The sequence below is a fragment of the Canis lupus genome, chromosome 18, assembly GCF_003254725.2.
Source record: "Canis lupus dingo isolate Sandy chromosome 18, ASM325472v2, whole genome shotgun sequence".
Taxonomy (NCBI): domain Eukaryota; kingdom Metazoa; phylum Chordata; class Mammalia; order Carnivora; family Canidae; genus Canis; species Canis lupus.
Window position 1 is genome coordinate 44002203 of NC_064260.1, and position 18885 is coordinate 44021087.

The following is an 18885-nucleotide window of genomic DNA, read 5'->3' on the forward strand; positions in this document are numbered from 1 at the left end:
ACCCTATGAAGCTGGGGTGCTCAAGTAAAATTTATAAACCAACAGAAGAGAAGAACTGAACCAACCAGCAGGAGACCTTCTATCTGAATAATCCACAAAAATGCTTGGATGGAGAACCGATGGGATAAAGGCATAAGGATGGCTCAGTTTTTCTGGTCTGAATTGAAAATCATAGCTGCAGTATACCTGAGCCATTATTGTGGACCTGGTTTGATGTGGGACATGAAGACACTTGCAAGGGTGCATGGCAAGTTGCGCTTCCAGCCTGACCCAATCGTGGGCCACCCAGTGACCACCCTGATGTATTATACTGTTGTTGGTTTTCCACACTACAGTCTAAGATCTATGGAGGCAAGAACTTTTGCTGTACCCCCAGGTCTAGTGCCTCAGGGTAGGCATTTAATAATTGTTGACCAAATGCATAACCTAGTGATGGCTGCAGAAAGGGGTGGGCCTGGAGAGGGGGAGCCTCGGTGTAGATCTTCAGCCAGAGATGCTGTCTCTCCAGCCCTAGGAAGGAGCATCACCCTGGGCCCACCACACCCCACAAGCTCACCCTTCTGTCTCTCTCTTTCCCCCAGATGTCTCTGTCAAGGTGACCTTAAAGCATCAGGCACAGAAGCTGAAGAAGAAGCAGACAAAACGGGCCAAGCACAAGATCAACCCCGTGTGGAACGAGATGATCATGTTCGAGCTGCCCGATGAGCTGCTGCAGGCCTCTAGCGTGGAGCTGGAGGTGCTGGGCCAGGATGAGGAGGGGCAGAGCTGTGCGCTTGGCCACTGCAGCCTGGGCCTGCACGCCTCGGGCTCTGAGCGCAGCCACTGGGAGGAGATGCTCAAGAACCCTCGCCGGCAGATCGCCATGTGGCACCAGCTGCATCTGTAGCCAGCCACCTGGGCTCCTCCCTTCTCGGGCACAACCCGGCCCGTCCAGCCCTGCTCTTCTCTGCAACGTCCTCTTTGTACCCCATCCTCATTCTGACACCCAGGAGACAGATGTGTTTGCAAAGGCCAAGACCCCGTCCCTCTCTTAGTACATTCTTGTTTCAAAAACATGAGCAGGGCAGTGTGTGGAAACAGGACATTTGGGTTGCACTGCAGAGTGCATTTTGCTCATCTGTGCAGTGGAAGAGACACTTGTCAAATACAGCCCATGGGCAGGTTTCGCAGGTGGGGTCAGGCCAGATGCAGGGAAAGTTTAATGTGGGGAATAATGTCTACAAAGAATGGGGGTCTTTAAAAATAAGCATTTCAAAACTGATGGAGGAAATAAAGTATCCTGGATCAACTCCTAGAGTTAGGGAGTGTCAAGGTGGGATGACCTCTTAGCCAGCATGAAATTGTGCCCCTGACCCATGACAGTAACCCAGTAACTGAGGTTCTCGAACCTTAGTGTGTGAAGATCACCAGCAGATCCCCCGGGGCCCACCTGTTGACATTCCAAATCAATATTCCTGGCCACAACCCAGGCATCTGCATTTTTAACAAGCACCATGTGGTTTTGATGCAGAGGTTGGAGCAGTGCACTCGGAGAAATCCCTTCTGCGACATTCCAGACAGGTTTTCCCAGAGTCCCGGTCGGGACTCCAACACCCTGGGGCAGCCAGCTCCGATGCTGGACATCTCAACTGTCTGTGTGAAATTTGGGAGGCCTCTCTGGTTTTTTTTTTTTTTTTAATTTTAATTATTTTATTTCTTAATGTTTTCATTTGTGCTCTTCAGATCCTGTTCTTGGATTGAACTTTGTGCTTTTTATTGAAGAACTCTGTTGTTTTATCTCAAAATCAGTTTATGTTATACTCGGGGAGATCTTCCTTAACAAGGTATAGGTGGGATCCCCTGGTCGTCACCAGGCGCTAGTTGTCACACCCACCAGCATCACCAAAGTGACCCTCTGAGACAGATCCATCTTTCTCAGCATTGCAGCCATTTCGGGAGGAATTCAGTGTGAGGCACATATTGATTTAGTCCATTGTATCTGGCTACGTGGAAGTGAGAGAAGAAGGGATCTTGAAATAGGAAAAGAGAGTCTTTTGCAAATGTGCCTCCCTTCCTCAATTTTCAGGGCCGCCACTTTCATCAGTAAGTAACCAGCAGCTAGGTTTCAAATTCCTACCTTCTTATTCCAAACAGCTGTCCACATGGTCAATTAAATGCTGAATCTTGCTGAGTGGGTATAATATTTGCCCATGAACCAGGATCCCTGGGTTCTGTTGTTGGCCACCTGTAAAATAGGCCCAATGACATGGCAACTCTAGCTCTGTGAATGATGAACTAGCGTTCAGAAACTCTAGGCGCTCCCTGGCTAAAAACAAACTGTGGCCACCCGCAGATCATCTTTAAGCTTCAAGATGGCAGCTGACAATGACTGGAAGGTGCCAGAACCATCCCAGGCACTTCCAGAACCGTGGATTCTGCATTTGGGCTCGTCGCTACTGATATCCAAACTGGGCTTTCAATTGTCACCCAGTCCTGTGATCTACAAGGGAACCCCCAGGCGAGGTGGGTAAGGGCCATGCTTCATGCCTGCAACAAGTCAGGCCATTCTTGGCCTCTCCATGAGAACCGGAGCAGGGGCCTCATCACCGTTGGTCATGACTTTCCCATTCTGTGCTGTAGAAAAGCATCCGAACAAAAAAAAATATCGAATCCCCGCTTAATTGGAAAGTCTTTCAGATAATTGGAAATCTTGCTCATTAGGGTTGGCCACCTCCTGCCAAGTTTTTTTTAGGCAAAGCATTTGTTAGTAATTTCCTATAACATGTTATTGAGGCTCCCCTCGCACTCTGGTCTCCCGGTTTTGGTTGGCATGGCCACAAGAAAACAAAACATTTCCTATGTGGGCTGACCAGTACTCTCTTCTTGGCAACATCCGCTACTCCAATGTAGAAAAGTCTGGATTCTAGACTGAAAATCAGGAAACATGGGTTCTGCTTCCTTAGAAATCTATGCACCTGCCCCACAGTTGTACTGAAGGATGTCTGAGGTGGGTTGGGGAGCCTCTGATGCCAGAAATATCAACTCTGCCCATGGCCATCCCATCCCATCCCAGTCATCCATTCCTTTGTACCTCAAGGATTTCGATTTCCAGATTCCAAACTAAAGATTGCCCCTGATAGGAGTCAAATGCCACCACAGAACATCTCACTTAGCAGCCATGCGCAGGAACAAGATAGGTCTTGCAGGTGGTTTTGCCCATTGTGTTCACCGCTGTGTTCCAGAAACCTAGAATAAAGCTAGCTCGTGGGGCCTCATTAAATATCTGTTGAATGAATTAATGAATGAAGATTGGTTAGGGAAGTAGACAGGAAAAGACACCTTATGGAAGTGACATAAAAATCAGTCTGCCCTGAGTCCTCAATGATAAAAGCATCCGCCATCTCAGCAGTCGGCCTGAACATTCACATGTGAGTACTCCCCTCCACCTGATGAGAGCTCGTAGCTTCCGTATAAATGTAACTAATGATTAGAAGAGAATATATTTGCTGTGATTTTCCACCAAAACTCCATCTTGGTGAATTGTAAATTGCCCAGACTGCCAAGTCGACAGACTTCAGTAATCTTCGCATCCGCGTACGTGGTACCAGACACATTTACAATTTACTACCAACCACAAGTAATTGAGCTTGTGTGAAATCAACTGATCATTTTTGAAAGGAGCAGCTTGTACTTGGTCAGGGAGTGTTTTCTAGAAAGGGCATGGAACAAGGTGAAAATAAAGTGAGAACCCATCATAGACAGGGCTGGGGCCCCCAGGATGACCTGGTTCTTTCCTAGATGCGGTGATGGGGATCGAGAACTGGGAGTCCACCCTCATTAATCCGTGACTCCACTTCTCACATCAAATCAGTGTGTATTGGCCGAGTGCCCATCGGTCAAGACCTGGCACGGGTCTATCCATTTCAATTTGAGAGATGACCTTGGTGTGGGTTGAGTGACCCATCATTCCAAATGACGCTGTGTAGAGAGGGTAAGTTGGAAGAGAGGCTCTCCGGGGGCAGTTCCTTTGGGATGGAAAGGTAGCCACGGCCTAAGCCAAATCGAGGCGAGGACCCCCAAAAGAGAGACCTAGTCCTTGTGATTTGTTTCTGCTGCCTGTGTTTCCTGTTGTCAGTGCTAAGTGTGTGTTTGTTTTGCAATCATGAACCGAAGCACAAAAAGACGCATGAGACATTGTAGTCCTATGTCTGGTGTCATACTTGGGAGCGAAAAACCTTTCAGTGGTAAATAAATAATTTCGAACTAGGTCAGGTGCCCGGTGTTTTCTTTTTCCTTTTCACTTAATATTTGACACCTATAAAATGCACAAACAATAATTTGATAAACGCTCACAAGCCACTGCCGAGTTTTACGAAATGTGGCAAATGCCATCCAAGAGCCCTCGGTCTCACTCAGGAGACCGCCGTGTTTCTCCCCACCCCAAACAAGTCTTCATCCCTTCACTCCAGGTATTTGCCAACTCTGAGCAGCATAAGAGTATTTGTGTGTGTTTTCGACATGATTTAGATTGCATCCCACTATTTTGGCTCTATATTAGAATTTTTGGCTTGACCCACGCAGACATAGGTAGCTCTAGTTCATTTGTTTATTTACTTATTGATTTATTTGCTGCTGTATCCTAGTCCATTGTATGGGGAGGCCACAATCCCATTCTCTTACTGATGTACATGGAGATGTTGCTTTGTTTTTTCTATTACCGGACTGCTAGGGACATTACTGTGCGTGTCCTCTTGTTCTGTGTACAAGGTTCTTTAAGGTATGTCCCTATGGGAGTGAGTAGAACTGCCAAATCATAAAGTTTTCTCTGTGTGTACGTGTGCACATGTGTGTGTGTACTCAAGCACCCTGATGGCTTTGCTTGAGCATCGAATCAAAGCGGCTACATACAAGCAGGGATGCAAGCATTGGCCATGGCCTCTTGGGGCTCTGACTTCATTCTCGAGAAGAAAAATTAGGTAGGAGCTAGAGACTTCTTTCTCTAACATCCCCCAAAAGAAATACTCCCACCACTGGAAGATCAGTGCAGCAGCCAATGGTTCTCCTGCGCTCCAGAAGGTGGGCAGGAACAAGGGGACTGTGTCACCCTAGGTCCTCCAGGTGGCTGCTACAGCCCTGGCCTCTGGAGGAAGAGCCTCTGGCACTAGGCAAAGGGCAGGGCCTGAATTTTATAGTCAGTAGGGAACTAGCCAGGGCTGATTAAGACCAAAGTTCTTATAAAGGAGAAATAATCCATGAAGAAAGCCCCAAGATGTCTGTGCTTGCAATTCCTTGTTTTATATTAAACACATAGTTATTCTATTGTAATGACAACCAGGATTTTTATTTTCATAATTAAATAGGAGAAGTGGGTCCTATCCCACAGAGCCAAATATATGGACTATGTTTCGTGGATAACTATGAATATGGCCCACCAGAGCCTAAAACTAATATCTGAGAGTCTGGATGAGAGTAGAAGAGTTCATTAATCACTTTTTACAGGGCTTTCCACTGAACTGCCTTAAATAATAAGCTCTGCCCCTGCATAGAAAATAGACTCAAGTCTACAGCACTGCATGTAGGAGCCGAGAACCTACAACCCAGCATGGCTATGTCCTCCGAGGCCTTGGGCAAGTCACTTGTGTTTGGGCCTCAGCGTCCACATCTGTGAAATGACTTTGGACCAGATGATCACTCGCTTTAAGGCTTTACGATTCTGTGATCTAGACTGGCAACAGCGAACCTTTCACTCATCTCTTTGGTCTCCTGTTTCGTGCATAAAACAAACTAAACCCACCTACTTGTGTATCTGCTCTCTCTGCCCCATGCCTGGTAGGTCCCCCTAGCACCTTCTGATAGTCCCTCCTGACAGCCACCCCCACTCCTTGAGACAACATCCAATGTCACCTGAGGCTCTGAGTCAGGCTTTTCTTGTATGCTTCGCTGCTAATGGAACTGGTGGTAATCTTCCACCCAAGAGTTTCTATTTTTTTACAGCCAGTTGGAAGCTCCACCATTCCAGAAGCTCAGAACCCTCATCTGTTCTGTCTCCCAGGGCAGACACCTGCCGAAGCTAGAGCCACAGGATTCGCTATGGATAGATTTAGGAGGTTGGGTATCTTCTTGGTGCAAGTTTTGAAGAACTGCCTCCATCCTCCCCTCCTTCTCCTCCTGCAGGTGAGCCAGCACAGATGGTGCTTGGCAAGAACCTCAGAAGCTTCCCCCAAGCCAGAGATGGAGGCTGACACCTACCTGGGAGGAGGTGGGAGGAAGTCAGTCTTGGGGCTGAAAGCCAGGCGTCACCAAGGGAACCAGTCTATGGTGGCTGCTGTGTGCTCAGGGCCCTGGGAAGGTTCTTCTTCAGCTGGATGTGGCCTCCTTACAAGTAGCCCAGGCTGGAGTGGAGCATGGTTTTCCGTTCCAGTTTCCCAGCACGTCTCTGGGGTGTTTCAGCACAACCCATTGGCAAGTGGGTGTGGGCAGAAATCCTGCTTCAGAAATCCAGGGGCTCAAACCAGGGACAAGCAAGGAGAAACTTGTTTTTCCAGCCAAAAGCAAACAAAACTACTCTGCAGCCCCTCTTCCCTTGAAAGCCAGGTGGGATGGACTTTTGCAGCAGAAGCAGCAGCCCTGGGCAGCCCAGGTGGCTCAACGGTTTAGCGCCGCCTTCAGCCCAGGGCCTGATCCTGGAGACCTGGGATCGAGTCCCACATCGGGCTCCCTGCATGGCACCTGCTTCTCCCTCTGCCTGTGTCTCTGCCTCTCTCTCTCTCTCTCTCTCTCTCTCTATCTGTGTCTCATGAAAAAATAATCTTAAAAAAAAAGCAGCAGCAGCTCTGAGCAGCAGCAGCTCTGAGGGTCACTAGGCTGAGAAGGAAAAGGTGACCCCCATTCAGGTAGAGGCGTCCAAATCAGTGGCCATTGTAAGCATAGGGGGCTCTATATTAAAAGTCACAGGCAACCCCTCATCGAGGGTAGCTGTGGGAATTCTGGGTGAATGAGGATGATTGTGGGAAACCATATAACTTCCCAGCACCTACTTCATCCTGACCCGAGAGGTAACAGTCTAATGATAATAATGATAAACAGCATGTAGGAGACCACTGCTCTGTGTTAGGCATTAAAGACACAGATTCAGATAAGTGACTTGCCCAAGGTCTCACAGCTTTTAAGAGGCCGAGGGGGGACTGAATGTGGTGTTCTCTCATCCTAAAGTTCAGGCTCTGACATCTGGCCAGTGACCCAGGGTCTTTATTGCCAAGGTAACTCAGATGCCCTCATAGTGGCTTTAAAATGCTGCCTAGAACCATGCACTGAGAATTACCAAGCTGCAAGTTGCTGGAGAGTTCTCTTTTCTCGAGAAAGGAGGGGACACCAGCCTGGATTGGGAGGGCCCATTATTCAAAGGCCAAGAGCAAGTTGGAGCAGAAGATAACTTAAGGAAGCATCTCGGGGCAATCCCCAGCTTTGTAGAAAGAGGAGGCTGGGTCAAGGCCAGATGTAGGCAGGGGTCAGATCCAGGGTCATCCTGATTGAATGAAGAGACAGATGAAGTGGAAGTCTCCAGGACTTCCCCTGTGACCAATATAACATTAATGGGATTATACTTTTATCAAGTGCAGCTTAAAGTCAGTCGTTTATCCTTTCAATAAACATTGATTAAATGCCTACTATGTGACAGGAACTGCACACAGTGGTATTAAAAATACTCCACTTTTCCCTTGTGGGCTTTATGACCTAGAGGAGGACCAGCCAAAGAACACACACACACACACACACACACACACACACACACACACACGGGCAAATAAAGATAAATGTCATGAAAGAAAATACCAGGAGGAACAAGGAACAGTGAATGCCTTGAGGGTGGCTGTTTAGAGAGGGAAGACCTCTCTGAATGAAAGTGGCATTTTAGCTGACCCTAAAAGACAAGAAGAGCTCAGCCACACACCCATCCTGGGGGAACCCATCCCGGGAAGGGGGTGCGGGGTAGTGGGAGGTCCTGAGGCAGAGAGGAGGAGCTTGGTGAGCTTGACGCACAGAGGCGGGCAGCGTGGCTGGAGCCTTGTGTGGAGGACACAAGCTGAGGGCAGGAGATAGGCGGGGGCTAGATTGCGCAAGGTGATGGTCATGCTCAGGACTTTGGAACACACTCCAAGGGCAATGGGAAACTAGAGAGTTTTAAGCAGAGAGGATGCCATGACTAGGTCTGTTTTCAAAAGATTGCTGTAAAAAGTGTCACATAGCAGCCCCTCAGGTCTTTGGGCTACTAGCCAGTGTCCTGAGTCTTCTTTCCGAATTGAACTCAACTTGTCCTTTGAATCTTGGAGAGAGTTGCTGGGGAGCAGCTGGGGAGAAGGGGGAAGGAAGGGAGTAGGCTAGACTTTGTCTTCGCCCCATCCTTGGCCAAGTGCAGATGGAGGACCTTTCCGTTCCTTGCTTCCGAGTCATGGAATCATTCACAGGTTCCAGATGTGGCTGCAAATGTACGCCCAATCTGGCTGGCTAGCAGTGGAGTGCCGGCTGACCCTGCTTCACCGGGCTGGTCGAACATGGACAGCGATGGCCCTTTGCTCCTTCCTTCCCTATTCCCCCTCCTCTGGAAAAAGAAGAGAACCAGAACATTCCATGGGAACTGTGGAGTGGCTTTCACGACAGGTAGCCCCTGAGTGACAAACTGTGGGCGTCCTGGGAGGGTCACAGGCTTGGAGGAAAGAGGACAGCAGACACTAAGAAGGCAGAGGTTAACAAGGGAGGAGAGGGACACCCTCCAAAAGGGGGCAGAAGCTGAGAATAAGAGAGCTTAGCATCCTGAGGAGAAGAAATAAAAACACTTATCTGCGTCTTTATTGAATTTCTGCCCACCCTCATTCTAAAACAATTTGGGCCAAGCATCACTCATCACTCACCGCCATGTCAATGCCATTAGCAAACCACTGGGGAAAGACCTGCCTTAGGGACCAGGTCTGCAGGTGGGGAACAGAGCAAGGCAGTGGGAGGGAGATCCGTCTGCAACAGCTCTGTGTGTTTCCTCCAAGAGCTTCTGTGGGATAAATGCATGCGGGGGCAGGTAGATTTATTTTAAATGGTTTCAGTTATATACACCTCCTCTTGGCCAGAAAGGTGGGTGAGGCACGTAGGTTACCTGCTGGAAATGGACTCAACTGGGGGAAGAGAGACAGACAGACAGGGGCTTAGAGGTCCCTTCTAGTTCCTTCCAATCTGGTAGCAGGCAGGCTCCTATCCTGACACTGGAGCCCTTGCAATGGGACCCATTCTGAACTGCCCAAAGCCTGGGCCTGGGATGGAGGCAAGGAGGCAGAGATTCAACCTGGGTGAGTAAATTTAAATGCTTTTATTAACAATCTTCTTACATTACAAGGATAATATGACAAAAGGAAAGTTTCTGCGTACATATTATGATAAACCAACATAGCTCTATTTGTATCCAGTGTTCTAGGTCCCGTCACACAGGTACTATAAAGCGTAGTCTGCAAAATAATAACATCAAGAGGTTTTTTTTTTTTTAAAGAAAGAAAGTATTAACATATTAATATGTATATGATAATAGACTCCTAGGTATTTCCCCCCACCCCCACTTAATTTTTTTCCTTTGTGATTGAAATGAACCGGTTCAGCAGCGTGGGGGTGGAGAGGAGGAGAGAGGGCCCAAAAAAAGAGCAGATCAGACTGCTGGCTCTTCCCCAGAGACCCAAGTGAAGACGAGGGGCGCCGAGGGCAGCCCAGCCCCGTCTTCGGGTGAGCAGTATTGTAACCGGCTGGCCTCCCCTGGACGGAGGGTGCCCGCGGGCCCCAGGGAATGCTCTCTCTCTGAGGTACAGTGCATCGTGGATTGCTTCCCGGGGATGCCCACCCCTGGCCACGGGTCTGGCCCACCGGCGCGGCAGGAAGGCTCGGCCGGCCTGGTCCCCCTGGAGGCACTGAAGGTGTTCCGAGCCCCGGCTGGCTGCCAGCTGTGGCTCAAGGAGACCCAGGCAGATGTGGAGGGGAGGGGAGGCGGCATCGGCTGAGCAGACCCGCCCCGGACTCCGGGGGTGGGGTGGGGGGTCTGCTGGAGACTGAGGTACGTTGGTAGATGGCAGGAGAGAGGAGGACGGGGTCAGAGGCGGCTGGGGGCAGAGGTAAGCGCCTTTGGAGAGCTGAGGGCCCGGGCCGGCCTGGGGCGCAGAGGACGCGGGGCTGGGGGGCTGGGGCCTGTCCCCTGCGGCCCATCGGCCCCTCCTGTCCCACGTCCCGGCCCTGGGAGCGGGCCGCCTGCTGATGGGGTCAGGGCCGCGCCAGCCCGCACCAGGCCCCGGCCGACGTCCCCTCCGCCGCGGGAGCAGCCCAGCCGGGAGGGCGGGTGAGCGTGAGCGTGGGGCGTCCGGCTCAGCCGCTGCCCCGAGTCGCAGAAGGACACACAGTGCAGCGAGCCCGACGTGCCTGCTGTGGCGGCGGAGGGCCAGGCGGGCGGGGCCGGGGAGAGCGTCGTCCTGAGTACAGCACAGGCCGCGCAGGGGGCCACCGGGGGCACCAGGGCGGGCGCGGGGTGCGTCCCTCCCGCCCCCTGCTCCCCCCCACCCCCCTGCCCCTCCAGGGCCCGGCCTGGGCGGCCTCGCTTCAGAGGCTGGGCCTCCGGGGCGGAGGAAGCACCTAAGCGGGGAGGGCGGCATCCCCCCCCTCCCCGCATCCTCCCTGGGCCCCCCTCCGGGCCAGTTGGCACCCTTCCTATTGCTGCCGGTGCTGCTCCTCCCCGGGGTGCGGGTGGGGGTGGGGGGAATTGTGCAGTGGTCCCTCCACGGGGGCCCCAGACCGCGTCCTAGTGCCAAGCAGCACTGACTTGCAGGGGTGCGGGGTGAGGAGGACACAGGGGGCTCTGCGGCGGGAGCTGGGGCGCCAGGGTCTCCTCCCGCAAAGGAGAGAAAGTGCATGGAGAGGGCGGGGACCCGGGGACTGTCCTCTGCTGCGCTGGGTCCCAGCAAAGCCGGCCTGCCCGGCTCCCGCAGCTCCCTCCGCACGACCCACGACCCGCGACAGGCTTTCCCGTTGCTCTCTCAGCTCTCTATAGACTCTATTTTTATATCTATTTAAAACATAGAAATGTATAAATATATAGGATATTATTTATAGATATATAGACGTGATTTAATCTCTTACTCTGTGTGTATCCGTACTGTATATGTCCATATATACAATATATATGCTGTAGCATTTGTATTATACACTGCACGTACCCCCTGCTTCCATGCGCTCGCTCTCCTAGGGAGACTGGATTGCATAGGTATTTCCAGAAAACACCACTTCAGGGGATGGGGCGGGAGGGGACCGAAAGCCAGATGGAAGAGGAGGGCCGTACCATCTTCCTCCCCAAAGGGCACTTTTTCTCCCTCTGGCTAACCCACAAGATCACGGCAAAGGCTCCCAGAAATATCACAGCTCCATCCGCTTAGCTAAAGGACCCTGTGAACAGAGAGCAAGAGAGGGTCTCCCTCCAAGCAGAAGTAGGGCCCTGGGTGCCTCTGGACAAAATCTTCATTCCTCAAGACGTGAGGAGGAAACCGTGAGCAGAACCCATGACCCAGCACCACCTCCCTCAGGAGGGTGGCATCTGGAATGGGACTGTCCCAAGGTCACCTGCTGTCCAAACTCGCCATTCCCACCTAAGGAGGCCTGGCCTCCCTGCTTTCACTGCCCCAGGCTGGCCTGCCTAGGGCAGCCACTGGACGGGGCGGAGGGACATGAGGTCCAGTGTCACTGGAGCCCTCTGCACAAACTGAGTGTGGGACCTAGAAAAAAGAATGATTCTACTTGGAAATCCACCCAGACCACATGCCAAAACCAGATCCGGATCCAGAATTCCTATCCCTGGAGGAGTGGGGGTGGGGGGAAAGGGAGGGGGAGGAATCTAGAAGTTCCACTTCAACCCCCAGTCCGCCTCCTGGACCCTGCGGCGGGGCTCCAGGTGAACGGCAGCCCCACAGCCTGGCCGGGCCAAGCTTCTAGTCTGTTTCTTGGTCGCCACGATCATTTTCAGCCCCCTACATGCTTTTCTCTCTTTCCTCCTTCTTGATATCACGTCCAAACAAATGGGTAATATTTAAACATTACCTTAAATAATTACAAGGTCCTTCCTCCAAATTACGGGGTCGACATAAGCAAGTCAAGGAGAGGGGGCTCAGCAAGACAACTCAACATGGAAACATGTAGTGGGGGCTGGGGCTCTTGATTCAGGGCCCAGCACCAAAGCTGGCCCTGCAGACACCCTGGAGCTCAAGCCTGCTCTCATTCTCCAGCGAGGATGAGAAAGCAAGGATCTGCCTTGTACTACCGGATGTCGCAGGCAGTCGTGAGTAAAAATAAAATAAAATACAAAGCTGGTGTTTTGGATGCCGGGACTCTCACATTCAACCAGGCAGGCAGAACGTGGGGATTCTACATGGCAAGAGCTGCAGACAGGCCTGGGCTGTCCTGGGGGTTCACAGATAGCAGATGGCAAATGGGGGTCTTTTCCCTCCACGGAGGAGAAGCAAACCATCTCATCCCAAGGGCTTGTGGCTCCCGGGCTCTGCAATGTATCAGCTTGGCACAAATGGCCATGAACCTGAACTCCCTCCCCACCCCTCTCTATGAGCCAAAGAAAGTCCCTAGTCAGCCAGCCCAATTAGGACAAGTCTCAACCCCAGAGACGAACATGTCATTCTAAGCCAGTGGCTGAGTTAAAGGGCTCTATCTCCTCGGAAGTGACCACATTTGGGATGCCAGGACCGCCCGGCCACAGCTTTTCATGCCCATCAAAGGGAGATTAGGCTACATAAGCATTTGATTCCCTAGGCTAGACCCTGTGGGTCCCATTAACCCAAGGGTCTTCCCTAAGGAGTCAGAAGAGTGGAAACTCCTATGATAGAAATCACATGCAGCATTCACAGGATGGAAGCACTGAGCCTTCTGGAAGCAACCAGGTTGAAAAAGACCCTGTGTAAATTGCAGTGGTGTGTCACCCACATTGTTCCCTGGTTACTCCCTGTCCCGAGGCAAAGTGGCCTTCAGAGTGCCTGGCACGGCCCAGGCCTGGCTGGATTCTACATAAGTCACGAGCACCCAGAGTTTTAGAGCGTCTTGCCAAACCCAGAAATGCCCCCAGGAGAGCTCGACCTGCCCGAGGCTTGGAGCCCGGCTCGGCAGGTGACCACCCGCCGTCCTGTGCTGCTAGCAGCAGCTCACACCTCTAGCTCAGAGGCAGGCTACCGGCTCCCAGCTCTCTCGGGAGACACAGGGGAGATGCTGGCACAGGCCCGAAGGATTTATTCTCCCCTCTGGATAAAAATTTGCGCTGATTTTGGCCATGGCCTCTTGAAACAGTCACAGCCCTGACTAGTACTCAGGCAGACATCAAGAATTCTCTCTTCCTGGTTTTCAAATAAGTGACCCAGGGCATGGCTCCCAATGTAGCAGGTGGAGAGGAGCAGAAGGGAAAAGGAGAAGGTGTAAGGCAATTGGTGGCTAGAAAAAAGCATCCCAACCTACTGTTTCTGGCCCCCGCCAAGGCCCCCTTGCCAGCCATCTCTGCCCTCAACCCATCTTACTTATTAGCCTGTGCGATGTTCAAAGAAAGCCCCCACAGACGCGATAGTTTGTGTGTGCGATGGAGACGATGTCAGGGAGGGAAAGCTGGAACCTTGTGCTTTGCAACAGTATCCCACTTGACAACAAGTACTGACCCGGATGGGAAGAGGGGGGTTGGGGGGGTGGGGAGCACACCACCTTGGAGTACGGACATGATCTGAAGCTGGGAACTCCAAAGCCTCAGAAAGAGCTTTGGGCATTTCCTTGCCAGTTCCTGCTCTCTCCTTGTTCGGAGGAGGGTGGGGAAGTCTGCGGGCCTGGGGAGGAGGCTGGCGGGTGAATGTCACCAGGCAGGGGTGCATTGATTTGTTGAAGAAGGCAGCATATGAGGCCTGGCAGTGGGACAGTTGGAGAAAACCTGTTTTTTTGTTTCTTGTATTTTTTAACATGCTACATCACTGTTGAAAACAAACAAAAAAGTTTCAAAAATAATATATAATATATATATATAATATATTTATATAATGAAAAGCTATCGACTAGCAGCAATGATTCTAAAGTTATCTTAGCACCAAGACCATAGGGGTGGGGGAAAGGGACGTGTGGAGGGTGAAGGGACTGGCAGGACAAGGAAGGGGAAGTGACATGTTCAGTGTTGATGACATTTCCACTATGGTTCTCAACAGTGGCATGAGGCCTCGGAGACAAGATAAACCAAGAAGGAAGGAAGCCACCACAGTTTTATGTCTGAGCCAAGCAGGTTGGGGACACGGGGCTTTGCCTGTGGCCAGATCACACCATCCTTTGCCCACCCTCTGCCAAGTGAGAGGGGTGGCTCCCAGCAGAACTGACCACGGACAATGCAGCTCTTCCTCCGTCCCCCAGATAGGACCTGCATCCACAGTACAGGATCTCTGCATATCAAATATGCATAAATCAGATGTGGAAACATGAACAGAAGTTTTTAACAGCTCACGCACATTTTTTTTTTAAAACTCCCTTGCGAGGTATACTGGTAGTTAAATGAACAAAAGAGCATTGATCAGACTCCTCTAGCTTAAACCACTACTTGCCCCAGGGAGTAGGCAAGTGGCTATTTCTAAAGCTTATATCATGGTTGTGTGTGTGCAGGTGCGTGGGCGTGCATGTGTGTGTGTGTGTGTGTGTGTGTGTGTGTGTTTAGGCTGTTGCCTTGAGAGTCCTGTCTGACCTCTTGTTTATACCATTTCTTTAGGACATCTCTACCCTGTTCAAAAAAGGAAGCATTTCCAGGCATAGATTCAATGCCTGGTTTCCCACTGCCTCCTGCCAGGCTGAAGGGTCTGGTACCAGCCTTGTCACAAAAGAAGGCCTCAAGCTCTAGAGACCCTCCTTTGAGTCACGCATAACCCAGGGCACAACTTGCATTGACATCTCCTGCCACTGAACTAGAGCAGGCATTTGATTATTAAAGGAATAATAATAAAAAAAAATCCCCAACACGTTACGTGATTATAAAGACAGAGCATAAATAATCCATGTAAATGGAATACATACTTTTCATTTTACTTTGCTTTTAGCCAAAAATCACTGCCCTGTTAGGGTCTGGATTTCTTGGCTCTTCATTCCCCCACAGTCCTGGATCTGACTGGAATTATATTATTTTACCCCATGCCGTATAAGAACAGGAATGCAAAAAAAAAAAAAAAAAAAAAAATCCCCCCACCCCCACCCACACACCTTATCCCTTCCCCAGGATTTCAAGCTTGGTTGTGAGGCAATTTTGCCTTCAGTATAACAGGTAATTAGGATCCAGGGGGCTGGAAGGAGGGAATCCGTAACCCAGGGACCGGAGAGGAGATCGAGGTGGGGAAGTGGTGGGTGTCACAGTTTGACCGACACATTTGTTTCTAAGACAGTGAAAGAACGCTCATCAGGAAATGAATACAAACCTCTGAGGCTGAAATCAGGTGGGAGGGGGAAGGAGTCACGCACCCCGATCCAGGTACAATACCCACCCCATCGGAAACCAGAGATGGGATTCAGCTCCACCAGCATGTCGACGCGGAGGCCCAGAACCCCCATCGTCGACCAAATGAGAAAAGCAAAGGCAAGAACATAATCCCAAACCCAAACCCCTCAACCCCCAAGCAAAAACATAAATGAAACAAACCACCTAAAGGTGATGACAGAGACCCGTCATTTTAGCTTAGGCTGTTGGTTGGCTGTGAGGTGGGCACGCGGGTGTCCCCAGCACGTGCTTCTGTGAGTGAAAATGATGGATGGCCACGTAGGTCGCAGCTGCCAGATCTTGTAGACAAGACTCCGTTTCCAACATCATTCCTTTGTGAAAGCTCCCAGTGGCTTCTGGTGGACGCGTCACCTTGGTTTTTAAAAATTTTCAGTGTGGGTTTATATATATATATATATATGTATATATATATATAATATAATATATATTTATATAATATATCAAAGCTTATGAGTATAGATTAAAAAAATATTCAACAGCTTAGTGAACTCTGGGACGCCGGCCCCCTAGATGTCCGGGTAAAACTCGGACCCGTGGTCCACGGTCTGCAGCACCGGCTTCTGCTCCAGCGCGGACATCCTGCTGAGGACCTCGGCGGACAGCGCGTAACTGTTGCCAGACTTCTCCTCAAACCAGCTGTCCAGGGCTCGCTTGGCATCGAAGTTGGCGATGGGCGGGCCGTTCACAGCGATTGTCAACAGGTCGCTGAGCTGCTCCAGGGTCAGGCGGGAGCGGTGGTTTTTGCGAACCCGCTGCAGGGCGTTGCGGCCTTTCTCGCAGCAGGCGGTGGAGGTGGGGAGGACTTTGAGGACCTGGATGATTTTGTTCAAGAGCGGGAACCGCTGCTTGTACTTGCAAATGTGGCCGATCAGGTCCTTGAAGCCATTTTTGGTGTAGTAATCAGCCTTGAGTTCCCGCCACTCCATCAACAGGCTGCCCCGGGGGTCCAGCCCCTCCCTACAGACATCCCGGGAGAAGGTGGGGATGGCCTCCAGGTGGTCAAAGATCTGCACCATGTCCTCCTTGCCGTAGCTCATGAGCTCCTCGCTGCTCCTGGGCCAGGCAGCCAGGTCGAACACCTGGCAGGCCTTCACGAAGATCCGGCTGCGGGAATCAAACCTCTGAGCCAGGATCACCTGGGTCTTCTGACAGATCTTCTCCCTGACGGACTGGAACTTGGCTTCGGCCACCCTGAGGTTCTTCATGGCAATCCCATTGAAGCTCTCTCGAAAGTTCTCCTCGAACTCCTGCAGGTACTCCCCCGGGGAGTCGGCCAGCCGGCTGATCTCCTGGATGGCCTCCTCGATCTTGTCGTCCACCTGGGACACCAGGAGGTACTCGCCCTGGAAGACGTAGGCCAGGCGTGACAGCACGGCGATCACGTCCAGGAGGAAGTAGATGAGCTTGATGGACTGGTAGTCCATGAGGAACTGCAGCAGGGCCAGCGCGATGGCGGACGCATCTGCCCGCTGGGTCTGGCTGCTGACGTCCTTGAGGTGGGCCACCACCTCCAGGTAGTCCTTAATGAGGGCGTTGAGGACGTTCTGCTCCCCGATGATCCACCTCACGGCCCGGATGTCCCCCAGGAACTCCGTCTCCTCGCACAGGGTGGAGGCCGTCGAGCGGAGCTCGCACATGAGGCGCGGCGAGTACCGGTAGAAACTCAGCAGCTGCTTCAGGTTGTTCTCCAGCTCCTCCAGGCAGGGGAGCTCCTTCCCGCTGATGGCATCCAGGATCTCGAGGTGGGGCCGGTGCACCATGAAGGGCAGGCACAGCAGCCAGGGCAGCGTCTTGCGGATGGTCATGAACATGCTGGCGCGCAGGCTGGCGGTGACGTTGGCCCCGTCGATGCCCAGGCCCACGGTCGGCTTCTCGTCCTGCAAGCGGATGCCCAAGGCCAAAAAGGCGCGGTCGAGTGCCTGCAGGTAGCTCTCGGTGCTGGAGAACCCGAGTTCCTGCAGGGACAGGAACTCCGTGGCCGGGGGCCCATCGCTGCTGGTGTACTGGACGTAGACAGCCACCGTGTCGGCCAGCAGGTCGTCGCTCTGCCCATCCAGGATGATGCTGAGGCAGGGCGACTGGCGGATGCGCTCCACCAGGTCTTCCCGCAGCGCGCGGGCGATGTGATGGATGAGTATCTGGCAGTCGCCCTCGTTCATGTACTGGTCCACCACCTTGAGCTCGCACTTCCTCAGGAGCTCGGCCAGGGGCCGGAAGTCCAGGTAGGGCCTGCCCTCGAGGGCCAGGTGGTAGGCGGTGTTGAAGAGCAGAGTCATGTTGCGGCACATCTCCTCCGTCTTCTCGGGGTGCATGCGCAGCTTGTAGAGCTGCAAGCACTTCTTGTGCAGGTTGCTCTGGCTGTGCAGTTTGATGGTGTGGATCTTGAACTGCTTGGAGCCGATGATGAAGGCCGACGTGCGGGAGGACTGCACCGTGTACTGGCGGCAGACGTGGCACCACATCTCGTTGAGGGTCGGGGAGTACCGCAGGAACCAGAACTTCTTCAGCCACTCCTGCTTAAAGCGTCGGATTCGGCGCCCGGTGGCAGATGACATCTTGGAGGGCTCGTCGGCGGCAGTCAGCATGTCATTGGAGACGGATTCGTCTGCAGAATCGACCTCCTGGTCATCGTCTTCCATGATGGCAGGGCCGGACACCATGCTCTCGGAGGCTGCAAGACAAATGGGAAGGAAGCATTTAAACTCTGGTGGCAGAAACGCGGGCTTTTCCAGAATGAATGGGAACGCTGCCCGAGAGGTCAGAGCCACCACGGGTGAAACAAAGGCCAATTCCTACGATGGACTGAATCCCAGCCTAGATTTTTTTTTTTTAAATAGCTGCTCTTGTTATCCACGCGTGACGTTTCCTCTCTGGGGATTACCCAGGGTGGACACCTGCTCCAGGCTGCCTGCCTTTACCCTCCACCAGTGGGCGCTCAAGGAACTCAACCTTCTATAGCAACGGGGCAGCTGGGCCACGGCCACGGCCACCAGAGCAGATCTGCCCGAGTGAAGGTGGCACACCCAGCATTCCCAAGTCACACAGCCAGGACATGGGGCTCATTTATCTCAGTGCTAACATGGTCCGGGGAGGCGTCCTGCCCTCGAACAAAGGCAGCCTGCCATAGCTTCGGCTTATTTCAGGATCAGAATGCAGTTTAGTTAAGACGCATGCTTTGAATATCTGAAACACCTCATTCTGAGCTCAGGGATGTGGTTAAAATAGGAAATGCTATGTAAATACTGGGATTCAGCTGCAGCTGTGTACTGAAAAAAACCTTCCTGGTTGTCGACCGCTTCTAAAAGATCCAGGCAGCCAACAGAAAGGGGCCA

General features: G+C 52.0%; 2 protein-coding genes across 6 annotated transcripts in view; one reads left to right on the forward strand and one right to left on the reverse strand.

Annotated features, from left to right (window-relative positions):
- The window catches only part of SYT13 (synaptotagmin 13), a 44708-nt gene extending 40462 nt beyond the window's left edge, over positions 1-4246 (forward strand). The window contains exon 6 of the mRNA XM_025451953.3: positions 582-4246. Coding sequence (XP_025307738.1) covers positions 582-886 — 305 coding nt within the window. The 3' untranslated portion in view covers positions 887-4246. The remainder of the gene's footprint in view (positions 1-581) is intronic.
- Positions 4247-9319: 5073 nt separating this feature from the next.
- PRDM11 (PR/SET domain 11) overlaps positions 9320-18885 on the reverse strand; it is a 93521-nt gene continuing 83955 nt past the window's right edge. For all 5 annotated transcript variants that reach the window (XM_025451951.3, XM_035701248.2, XM_049096219.1 and 2 more), the window contains one exon: positions 9320-18224. In XM_025451951.3, coding sequence (XP_025307736.1) covers positions 16060-18224 — 2165 coding nt within the window. In that variant the 3' untranslated portion in view covers positions 9320-16059. The remainder of the gene's footprint in view (positions 18225-18885) is intronic.